The sequence below is a fragment of the Coregonus lavaretus genome (genome assembly GCF_964263955.1).
Source record: "Coregonus lavaretus genome assembly, chromosome: 35".
In the NCBI taxonomy this organism is placed as follows: domain Eukaryota; kingdom Metazoa; phylum Chordata; class Actinopteri; order Salmoniformes; family Salmonidae; genus Coregonus; species Coregonus lavaretus.
In genome coordinates, this window is record NC_140022.1 from 8,879,108 (window position 1) to 8,891,784 (window position 12,677).

At 47.2% G+C, this 12,677-nt stretch overlaps 1 protein-coding gene across 1 annotated transcript; it reads right to left on the bottom strand.

The window, feature by feature from the left end:
- Positions 1–514: 514 nt before the first annotated feature.
- On the bottom strand, positions 515–10,303 carry LOC311109551 (rho GTPase-activating protein 20-like; the record flags this gene model as incomplete). Its single annotated transcript, XM_084152471.1, has 14 exons — positions 515–1,731; positions 1,841–2,826; positions 2,962–3,064; positions 4,223–4,412; positions 5,368–5,492; positions 6,521–6,685; positions 6,802–6,983; positions 7,217–7,405; positions 7,557–7,623; positions 7,751–7,919; positions 8,029–8,070; positions 8,479–8,628; positions 8,771–8,941; positions 10,221–10,303. 14 exons carry the CDS (start codon positions 10,301–10,303, stop codon positions 901–903), a joined length of 3,453 nt encoding a protein of 1,150 aa, XP_084008597.1. The 3' UTR covers positions 515–900.
- Between the last annotated feature and the right edge of the window lie 2,374 nt (positions 10,304–12,677).

Genomic DNA, 12,677 nt, shown 5'->3' on the forward strand with positions numbered 1-12,677 from the left:
ATACAGGTGTGCCAAGCTTGTAGCGTCATACCCAAGAAGACTTGAGGCTGTAATCAACAAAGTACTGAGTAAAGGGTCTGAATACTTATGTAAATGTTATACTTACGTTTTTTTTATTTTTAATACATTTGCAAAAAAAATCAAAAAACCTGTTTTTATTTTGTCATTATGGGGTATTGTGTGTAGATGAGTGAAAAATACAATTTATAAATTTTATAATTAGGCTGTAACGTTACAAAACGTGGAAAAAGTCAAGGGGTCTGAATTCTTTCCGAATGCACAGTATAGATTGAAATACAGAGTAAAAAAAAAAAAAAACTCTACAACTGTAAGTTTAAAGCGCTTGCTTTATCATTATCAACATTGATTAAATGGCTCAAGATTGTTTTTGTTATTTACAAAATACTGTAAATGCAAAAATCACAGCCTTGCATAAATATGACAAGGTTTAGTAAGGAATTTTTGTTTAGCAGTAAACGTTTTAGAAATCTTACACTGATCATAGGCAGTCCACTGCAAGGGTCCCTGTGAATAATCTTACATGTAATCCAACCAAATAGCCTGATTCCTAAAGTACATTTGTTCACTTCTGCGATCTAAAACAACACATTACATAATCTGAAACTACTCTTCCCTTGCATAATACATTCATTTCAGTGAGCGCTTTTAGGAGAATCTATAAGAATATACCACTTGATTCTAAAAAGCAAAGTGCATTGTAAGTATAGAAATGTTTGTCCACAATAAGCAGAAGGTTGTTATATCCGTGATTCTTATAATAATATAATATAATTCTTATAAGCACTATGTTTTGGTTCTTATGGTCCTAAATGACTGCATCTGTACATTCACAGCCGTATGTAGAAGCATTAGAGTGACTGTTCACAACCAGTGATGGTCTCACACGTAGGACTCTTCAGCAAAGAGCAGTTGGTCAAAGTCAGGCTCCAGCATGGGATCACTACACCTCCTGAGCCTCTCCCTCTGCCCCTGAATCAGGGCTAGCGCCACCTGTTGACCACTATTGGGATTGCTGCACGTGTGAGACGAGAAATAGTCCCTCACAGCCTTGGTGGCGGAGGGAGACAGGCAGAACCTGGGATCCCCGCTTCGGTCCGTGTCGGACACCTTCAACCCCAGGTCTTGGGACCCGTCCACTGACTTTGACCTCTGACCCAGTTTGGCCTCTCTGTGAAGCCTCTCCGGGTGTGAGGTCTTATCCAGAACCAGGGCTTCGCCTAGATGTGCTGTCCCAGGCTCGGAGCTCCGGCGCTGGGAACACCTGCCCCCGGAGAGACCCTCCATGCCTGGGGCTAGGGAGTAGGACTTCTGCCTGGCTAGGGACAAGCTGGGTCCACCCTGCCCAAAGAACACATGTTGAGGAGGGGTACGGCTGCCCTGTTTTGTGACATCATATCCTGTGTTGCTCGCTGCGCAGGCCCGGCTGTGTATCTCTCTCAGCTCTTTGACAGTGAGGGGTCTGTCTGTGGGTTGGTAACAGGGAGAGCAGCAGTAGTGGAAATGCCCCTGGGACCTCTGGTGCGATGGTGGGCTCACCGAGCCTTGACTGGATCTTCGGTCCTTGGTCACCCTGCCCCGATCCTGCACCCCTCCTGCCTTTGGGGGGCAGCTGGTCATGCTGGAATTGGGGGGGTCCTCAGACAACTGTTTCAGCCCTCCTTTATCCTGACATGACTTGCTAGAGGGGAGAGTCTTGTTAGTGGAGGCCACCTACAGAGATAGTGAAAGAGAAAGTATGAGTCTGTGTGAGAGAGAGAGATATTCCATGAATGAACAGTACTAATAAACAACGACAACAACCACATGTAACTGAACTCACCACACCCCCCTCATCATCCTGCTGCGATAGGGACAGTCTGCGGCCTCTCTTCAACCAGGTGTTGGGATGGAGCCCCCTGCTGGCCTTCAGTGTACCCCAGGAAGGGATCTCCTTCGGCGGAGAGATATTGGGACTGAGCCCTTGGCCTGGAGCTGGGCTGGGGGTGGGGATGGGTAGACTATGGGTGGAAGTAGAGGAAGATATGGGGGTTAGAGGGAGAGGAGGACCAGAAGGAGCAGGGGAGGGAGTCAATCTTGCGGCGTTGGTCCCCGCCCTGGGTTGCCAGAATGGAGCGGACTGGATGCTGGAGTGGGAGAAGAGGTTGTCCAGGGAGTCCATGGAAGAGCGTGTGGGGGTGGGGGAGGTGGGCGGCGAAGAGAGACTGGAGTAGATCGCGTCCCGGCTTCGTGTCTGCGCACCTTGTGACCCCGAACCCTCACATGCAGCCTTACTGCTATTCCACTCCCCTGTGTGTGTGGGTTCATGTGTCTGTGTCTGTCCATCCTTCCGTAAGCTGTGAAACATCTCCCCATCAATGCTGCCCAGCCTGTCTGCGTTCCCTGCCAGTCGCTCCACGAAGCTGGCTACAGAGTACCCTATGGCCGGCTCTGAGCACCTCCTCCCCCCCCTCCGAGGGGCTGGGGGGCTGGGACAGGAGGAGGGGGTCGCAGCTGGGCTGAGTTTCCTGGTCCTGCCTCGGGATGGGGTTGAGGGCTGGAGGATGTCGCCAGATCCAGATTGTGTGATCGTATCGCGGTGGTGGTGGTTGCCAGATTGGGGGTCTGTGGTGTCGGGGTCTGTGTCCAGGTCGGGTTGGTCCAGGTCACAGTCGCTCAGGGTGAGGACAGAGTCCAGGCTGCCCTGCAGGGGTTTGGCTCTCCAGCGCCGCCGTGAGGTGTGGAGGCCTGGAGACTCACTGCTGTCATCATTCAGCATGTTCTCCAGGCTGTCATAAGACGAGTCGGTCAGGTGGAAGGAAGACACGTCTGTGGAGAGAGTGAGAGAAGGCGAAAGAGAGAGATAGAGGGGGACAGAGAGAGAAAGAGGAGAACATTAGATGGTGTGTGCTTTTGAGCAGGGGAATCTTTGCATAAACAGAGATGTTAGGGTGTGTGAGATACCCGATTCGGCGCGTTTCCGGGGTAGACCTCCAAACAGAGAGGTGACATCCTCTCCCAGGACCTCCTGGCAGTGTTCTATCATATACCTCACCAGGTCACACACCTAGGGACAGGACAAGGGAACAGGTCTTTAACCTGGAGGAACTACTACAGATTCTGAGCTCTATGTATCTTTTTACTAGGCCTTGAGTTAAACAAATAACTATAATTTAAGACACCGTGTTTTTCTCGTGAGAAGTTGCGAAATCAGTCTCCAAGATAGAGAAGTGAGTCTATTCTTAGGACAAAGGCCTTCACAGCTTTCTAACTTTATGAAACAGTAACACAGCTTTCTAACTGTATGAAACAGTAACGAAGGAGTGACGAAAGTGGTGGGAATTTACCAGATAACCTTCTCAGAGAAAGAACAATCTATTCCGAGTAGGTTAGACATTCCGTTGATATGGTGATGAACTGACACAAATGCAGCACCAAAATGGCTCTGATGGTTACATTGATGTTGCTTTGTCTGTATTTTCAGTCTCAGTGCGCGAGATAAGCTTCTAGGGGCTGTTGAACTGGCTATGGAACACATGAACTTACTTGTAACCTAAGACTTTGTTGCATAATACATTTTTGCAATGTTACATTTCTGTGAGCTGAGCAGTCAGACAAATCTGTTAGCCATAGAATTAACTGCTACACCCACAACGAGGGAAGGGGTAGTGTGTGTGTGTGTCTGTTCACGTTGCAAGACGAGTGTGAGAAGAGTGCTGACCCTGCAGGCTGAAGGAAATGCTTTGCATATTTCCCAGCGAGTCCCTGTTAAGTTTCCAGCTACATGTTACCAACCCACAGTCTCATTACTGTTATGTTTCCAGCTACATGTTAACCGTCACATTACTGTTATGTTTCCAGCTACATGTTAACAGTCTCATTACTGTTATGGTTCCAGCTACATGTTAACTATCTCATTACTGTTATGTTTCCAGCTACATGTTAACAGTCTCATTACTGTTATGTTTCCAGCTACATGTTAACTATCTCATTACTGTTAACTGTTACTCTACTTTGGTTTTCCAGTGTTGTTGAGTGACTGTTCACTAGGTTACAGGATAAAGGCTGAAGTGGAGCCTAGCCTAGGTAAAGGTTAGGGGTCAAATTGTTTGTGTTTAGGTAAGGGTTGATGTTGGGGTTAAAGGCTAAGGGTTATAGGTCAAACAAAGGTTAGGGATCAAGGGGAAAGTGCTTATGTGTATTACCCCTCCAGTCGTCCCCTCACCTTCTTGGCGCCCTCCCCCTCCACCTCGGGGCTGCTGGGGCCCGGAGCCCAGAGCATGCTGGGAGCAATGCACACAGATAGGTTGAAGGCATTCATCTGGTTGTCATGGGCGTTTTCCTGTATACTGTTCAGCATGGCGACCACGTAGCGTAGCAGCAGGGCGTTCTCTTTGGGCAGTAGACCAATCAGCCTGCAGCGAAGGAGAGTCACAGATGGGTCAACGTTTATTATTGGTTATCAAAATGTGTATTATTTACAGTATGAACAGGGCCTTGAGTTTTCCCTGACAGGAATAACTCCAGACGCTGGTTTGTTTATTCAGATCCCCATTAGCTTTTGCAGAAGCAGCAGCTACTCTTCCTGGGGTTTACAAAAAACACAACACATGACACGTAGAAAAACACTGATGGACAAGGACAGTCACACAAATTTAAAATACAACGAAATACAAACAATACAACTTGATTTGATTTGTGTACGTGTAGGTACAAGCTGCCCCTAAATGACTGACACATGGTCAGATGTTTCTCATTAGCCTGATGGTTTTGATTAGGATTAGGGCTAAGGTAACGTGGTAATCTGATCCTAGATCTGTCTTAAAGGGCAACCTCTACCTCCAGCTGAACATGGACTCCGCTTTCTGTCCCAGAAATGAATGCTAACATAACAGCTCACTCGCTCTCTACTTTGACTAAAGGTCACAACCTAGTTCTCTCTCTCCCTCTCTCATGCGGCTCCCTTGTGACTGGGTGGAACGAATCGATAACAAATAGTTGATACCAACTAAATGCCCAGGAGGAATATTCAGTTTGCCCGATATTTTCCTACTTTAAAGCGGCCTACAGTCGTACTGAAGCTGTCCTTCTCTTGAGTTCCCTAACCCTGGGCTATGCCTGTTTAGAGCAGCTAGCTGAAAAGCTTTGTGAACGATTGAGATAAAACGATCTCTATGATTAGAACACGGAGCTGAGGGAAGCAGTGGTTCCTGGCACTCTGTATTAACTATCTAGAGGAGTTTCTCTTTCATAACTAAGTCACCTGATTCATTACTCAGCCTATTACGACACTTATCCCAGTAGCCTACTGCTGATTCAGGTGAGGATGGAAAGTGTCTGTCTGTCTGTCTGTCTGTGTGAGTGTGTTACCTCGTTATATCCCGTGCCTGCTCCTCCTCCTCTGCCTCCTCTGATTCTGCTTCCTCCATCACATCCTTCCACTGTTCATAGAGGTCGGAACACAGCAGACTGCCCGGAATGTTCCGTAGGAAGTCCTGAATATTGAGACAGAGACCAGAGTCACTAGACTGACAATTTATAGAGGAAAAAACATACAACAATAAAATGTAATTGAAGTTCATTTTGAGGTGAAGTTTTAGGTGAAAACCTTAATTTGTTGTCATAGACTTTTAGATGTAACTGTTAATGTCTTCAGATTTGTTCAGTGGATCCCTACCAGATTACCGGATTATGAGCTACAGATTAAATTTGACAACCATATCTCTACTTAGCTATTGTTTTTGGTACAGCCTGTGCTGCGTTGCTATGGACTCGTATGTGTGTCACCCATAGAGTCGATAATTGGATTGGATGAGATTAATTATCTTTCAGATATAGGTCAATTACCTGGCACACACACACTACGACAACAACACACCACAAGTGCACAGGTGTAATGTAACACTTGGCAAGTAAGGACAATGTCCTTCGCTGACACGAGTCATTCACATAGCTTAAAGGTCGACTTTGGGCACGAAAAACCTTCCAACTCCGCCTCTTTCTCAATTTTCAAACAGAAATGGGGTGTGCCTTTGGTGGTTCATCGATGTGTCATTCTGGTCATTTGCGCCGCGACCGACGTAGCTAGTTCCTTAGCTAACTGTAGCCACTGTAGAGAATGGTAAGAAATTGCACTTCTGTAGCCAAATATCTTATTCATAAATGTTTTTGTTTTTAAAGCATTAAATGACCTGGTATGATGGTGCATTGATCAGTTATATAGTTCAATGCGGTTATTTTTGTGTTTTTCTTGCCCAAAGACTACATTTAAGAGGACAACCTCAACACTACAGCATCAATGTGACAGCTGCAGCTTCATCTGCCATGGTCCTACAAGGTGACCAGATTTACTAAGCAAAGGTTAAACCTGTTTTTCTCAGGTGATGAAAGTACATTTGGTTCCACTTCACTTGAACCCTCCGTCTGCCATTAGGCCTACATAACACATCATAACAATGGTATAACTGATGTCATTCTGCCGCCACAGACTTCGGAGTTGTCTAGCGTGTTTTAGAGCGTGTACCTTGAACACAGCAGCAATGATGAAGACGTGTTCCCGTGTCAGCGAGACATCCTGAGCCCCAGAATCCAGTCTGTCCCTGAGGTCACGACACGCCCTCGCCCCCGCCGACCGTCGGAATATTCCCCGCGTGAACGGACCCTCATTGTACAGAAACACCAGCATGTCCTAGAGAGACAGACAGAGAGACAGACAGAGGTTGCAGATAAGAGTTTGATTAATTTTCAATCGACTTCCTCAAATCACTGATGATATCATTCTGATATCACTGCGACATCATTCACCATGACGGGCTTGGGCAGGGAGTTGTCCCAACAGATGGTGCTCAGCGATTGGCCGAACAGGTAGCCGGGGGCGGGTGAGGAGAGGTTTGTGGAGGAACTGTGGAGGTTAGGATTGGAGCCTTTCCAGAAAGCCCAGTTGATGAGAGAACGCCTTCGCTTGAAGGGCTTCTGAGCTGGGTCTACTGGAGAGAGATGTCAGGTCAGACAGGACGTGGTCACAACAGAGTGAGATCAAATCATTTGCAGTGGGGCACAGAGGAGAGAAAGAGGAAGCAATAGAGTGGCAAGAGAAAGCGTGACAGCAAAAACGAGCCCCAAAGCCAATCCTCGACTATCAGTAACAGACCAGTAATAGACCACTAATAAACCATTTATAGACTAGTATTAGTGCATTAAGCGCCTCCTCAGTCCTCACCAATCACAGGCGTTGTTGTTGTGGAGCTGCGTCGGGTCTTGAGGATGAACTGGCACTGTTTATCCACCTGTAGCTGGTCGCGGTGCATCGCCCTCTGTCTGTCTGGAGGCGGAACTGTGTCCCTACCGCCCGGCTGGGACAGGGGCTCCCGCACATGACTCATCTGGATACTGAAAGGGAACTCGTGACCTGGGAGAGGGTCAGGGGGTAAAGGTCAGAGGTCAGGGGTTCCAGTAGGATTTAGTTCCAGGCCAGCACTAACACACCTGATTCAACACCTAATTCAACTAACACACCAGGGAATCAACCAATAGACAAGACCTTGGTGTTAGAATCTCACCAATGAGAGGGTAAGGGGCGTTGTCCCTCTTGGAGCTCACCCACAGCTGGTAGTCCTTCACACAGCTCTATGGAACACAGACAAAGATATTCTAAGAAACAAGATTACAAACAAAAACACTCCAAAAACTACATTAGTCAAGATAACAACAGCACAAGACACAAAAAAACAGTATTGCTCAATTCTATACACACCGTGACACCAAACTGCTGCAGAGCGAGTCGGACAACCTCATTGGTAGAATCAGAGTTACTGACAGCCAAGGTCTTACTGACGGCCTGAGCACAACTCCCGATGCCTTTGCCAAACACCTTCAGTGGAATGGTTTTAGGATCATCCTTTTCCTTCTCCTCTTTTATTCGACTGGAAAAACAGGAAGGTGAGGATTTAGCCCACAGGGAGAACACATACTGGACTCACATCAACATTTGTTTACAGTAGAAGAAACCATAATGGCTTATCTGTTGCTCACCTTTTGAGCAGGGAGAGCCATCTCTCCTTCTGGACCTCAGAGCTGGTAAAGATAAACCATAAACGTCAGAACAACGTCAACAGCACAAGCCACCTAAACATATCAAATAAGAACCTAAACACTTTCTACAGCAACTTATAGAACCACCTGTAAAAATTTACCAGGTTGAAATATATACAACCCATGAAGGTCATACTGTATCTGAGGAGGCTGGTGGGAGGAGCTATAGGAGGACGGGCTCATTGTGGTAATGGCTGGAATGGAATAGATGGAATGTATCAAACACGTCAAGCATATGGAAATCCCCTGCTTGATTAAGTTCCATTAATTCCATTCCAGCCATCCTCTAATAGCTCCTCCCACCAGCCTCCCCTGCTGCATATATAAGCAATGCTTCACTGCTCAGAAATATGCAGTGCAGATTGCAGACCCAGAGTGTCTGTTGTGTACCTGAAGGTGACTACACAGTTGCAGGTGGGCCAGCCCATGACGAAGCTCTTCTCCGGGTTGGTGCTGCCCTCACACACCTCCTCCATACACTGGGCTGTCCACATCTCACCGACACACACCTGGGCCTTCAGCTTGAAGTGTGTGGGAGACCTGAGGATGACGACACAACAGATGTCAGAGACACACACACACACCCCCACACTTTCATGTTCATTCACTGCCCTTCTGTCATCCCCCTTCTCTTTCTCTCTCTTTACCCCCTCTATCTCCCACCTCCCTCTCTCGCTCTTACTTGGCCTTGGCGATGATGAGGATGTCGGTGAAGAGGAAGAAGTCTCTGTCCTGCGTCTGCAGCCCTGTCTTCAGCGTGACGTGGCTGTGCAGGAGGAACGCCCTATCAGGACACAGGAACGACTGGACGAATGGGCACGTCTCTGGACACACAGGAACCAGGAAGCTCTCTCTGGGAAGACAATACCAGGTATAGATCCAATCTAAACACACTTTTCTAGAATAAATACATCTATTTTTTCCTACCCAAATTATACAACCGAAACAATCCTAACAAAAGGGAACAAATGTATGCAGAAACTTCAGTTCAGTGAATCAACATTATGTGGTTGTGATTGAAGGGTTGAATTAAATGGAATGTGTTCCTGCTGTGAAAGGGGTCAGTTAGGCTAGTAGTTACCAGGGAGGATGAACACACCTCCAGTGTCTCTTTAACATGGTTATTCACTGCCCTGGACTGGGGGTCAAAGCCAAGGATATTAATAGATCCCCGATCCTGATTGGGATGGATTAGCTATCTGAGAGGATTAGTGATGCCTGAGAGGAGAACCACTCTAGGACTAGGCACTCTGTGTGTGTGTGTGTGTGTGTGTGTACAAAAACAACTGGAGATCAATGTCATTTGAACCATTAACGTCACGACCACCTTGACATATATGTGCACACACACAAACAGATGGAAAAACTATGTTCCTCTCTTAGTAATGAAGTTGTTCAGCTCCTTCCTGTTAAGCGTCTGTACTGCGGTGCAGATTGTGATATCACACCTCAGAGTATTTGGAAGACGTAGGCACAACTCTCACTCGATTAAAAACTTGGTTCAGCTCCTTCCACACCTCTAAATCACAGCTCAAAGTCCCAGGGGTCGTCTAAGCAGTAATGACCCTGATACACATCCAGGATGGGAGGGGATGTGACTGCTAACTCAGACTGCAAACACACACTCTTAGAAAAAAGGCTGCTATCTAGGACCTAAAAGGGTTCTTCGGCTGTCCCCATAGGATAACCCTTTGAAGAACCCTTTTGAGTTCCATGTAGAACCCTTTCCACAGAACCAAAAAGGGTTCTCCTATGGTGAGTACCGAAGAACCCTTTTTTCTAAGAGTGCACTGCTGTCTCCTCATGTTTGACCAGGGTACGCACGTACACACACACACACGTACAAAAACACACATGCACACACATACACTCTCACTTGCACAAACTCACGCAAGCGGTCTCCTCATGTTTAACCAGTGTGACCCTTGACCTCTCTGATCATCACAACCCAAGGCAACTTTGAGAGCTCTACCGTGAGAGCTGAATCCTAACTGGAAAACCCACTTTTAACTCAAGCTCTGAGTGTGATATTGATGGGAGATTTGTAGGAAACTTTGAGTTGTCTTTTTTTTTTGCTAGGATTTGACCTTTACACCTAGTTTATGAGAAATGTCCCTGGTCCCCCAACATACCTGGAGAATGTTCTGGATCTGGTCAGGGCTTTGTTGATTACCAGAGAGGGAGCAGACTGTCGACGATGGCTCAGAGACTTCATCCTCTGTGGAGGAGAGAGAGAGGGGTATGATAGGGGTGGAGATAGAGAGAGGGGTATGATAGGGGTGGAGATAGAGAGAGAGAGAGAGGGGTATGATAGGGGTGGAGATAGAGAGAGAGAGAGGGGTATGATAGGGGTGGAGATAGAGAGAGAGAGAGGGGTATGATAGGGGTGGAGATAGCGAGAGAGAGGGGTATGATAGGGGTGGAGATAGCGAGAGAGAGGGGTATGATAGAGGGAAACACAGAGAGAGAGAGAGGTATAATGGGGTGGAGAAACAGAGGAAGACCTTACCTGACACCCTAGACCCACTTCAATTTGCTTACCGCCCCAATAGATCCACAGACGATGCAATCGCCATCGCACTGCACACTGCCCTATCCCATCTGGACAAGAGGAATACCTATGTAAGAATTCTGTTAATTGACTATAGCTCAGCATTCAACACCATAGTACCCTCCAAGCTCATCATTAAGCTTGGGGCCCTGGGTCTGAACCCCGCCCTGTGCAACTGGGTCCTGGACTTCCTGACGGGCCGCCCCCAGGTTGTGAAGGTAGGAAACAACACCTCCATTTCGCTGATCCTAAACACAGGGGCCCCACAAGGGTGCGTGCTCAGCCCCCTACTGTACTCCCTGTTCACCCATGACTGTGTGGTCACGCACGCCTCCAACTCAATCATCAAGTTTGCAGACGACACAACAGTAGTAGGCCTGATTACCTACAATGACGAGACAGCCTACAGAGAGGAGGTGAAGGCCCTGGGAGTGTGGTGCCAGGAAAATATCCTCTCCCTCAACGTCGACAAAACAAAGGAGCTGATCTTGGACTTCAGGCAACAGCAGAGGGAGCACCCCCCTATCCACATCGACGGGACCGCTGTGGAGCAGGTGGAAAGCTTCAAGTTCCTCGGCGTACACACCACTGACGATCTTAAATGGTCCACCCACACAGACAGTGTGGTGAAGAAGGCGCAACAGCGGCTCTTCAACCTCAGGAGGCTGAAGAAATTTGGCTTGGCACCTAAAACCCTCAAACTTTTACAGATACACAATTGAGAGCATCCTGTTGGGCTGTATCACCGCCTGGTATGGCAACTGCACCGCCCGCAACCGCAGGGCTCTCCAGAGGGTGGTGCGGTCTGCCCAACGCATCACCAGGGGCAAATTACCTGCCCTCCAGGACACCTACAGCACTGGAAGGCCAAAAATATAATCAAGGACAACAACCACCCGAGCCACTGCCTGTTCACCCCGCTATCATCCAGAAGGCGAGGTCAGTACAGGTGCATCAAAGCTTGAACCGAGACTGAAAAACAGCTTCTATCTCAAGGCCATCAGACTGTTATATAGCCATCACTAGGTGGCTTCCACCCGGTTACGTAACGCTGCACCTTAGAGGCTGCTGCCCCATATACATAGACTTGAAAATCACTGGCCACTTTAATAATGGAACACTAGTCACTCTAATAATGTTTACATATTTTTGCTTTACTCATCTCATATGTACAGTGATGGAAAAAAGTATTTGATCCCCTGCTGATTTTGTACGTTTGCCCACTGACAAAGATATGATCAGTCTATAATTTTAATGGTAGGTTTATTTTAACAGTGAGATACAGAATAACAAAACAAAAAATCCAGAAAAACACGTCAAAAATGTTATAAATTGATTTGCATTTTAATGAGGGAAATAAGTATTTGACCCCCTCTCAATCAGAAAGATTTCTGGCTCCCAGGTGTCTTTATACAGGTAACGAGCTGAGATTAGGAGCACACTCTTAAAGGGAGTGCTCCTAATCTCAGCTTGTTACCTGTATAAAAGACACCTGTCCACAGAAGCAATCAATCAATCAGATTCCAAACTCTCCACCATGGTCAAGACCAAAGAGCTCTCCAAGGATGTCAGGGACAAGATTGTAGACTTACACAAAGCTGGAAAGGGCTACAAGACCATCGCCAAGCAGCTTGGTGAGAAGGTGACAACAGTTGGTGCGATTATTCGCAAATGGAAGAAAAACAAAATAACTCCCTCTGCCTGGGGCTCCATGCAAGATCTCACCTCGTGGAGATGCAATGATCATGAGAATGGTGAGGAATCAGCCCAGAACTACACGGGAGGATCTTGTCAATGATCTCAAGGCAGCTGGGACCATAGTCACCAAGAAAACAATTGGTAACACACTACACCGTGAAGGACTGAAATCCTGCAGCGCCCGCAAGGTCCCCCTGCTCAAGAAAGCACATATACAGGGCCGTCTGAAGTTTGCCAATGAACATCTGAATGATTCAGAGGAGAACTGGGTGAAAGTGTTGTGGTCAGATGAGACCAAAATGGAGCTCTTTGGCATCAACTCAACTCGCCGTGTTTGGAG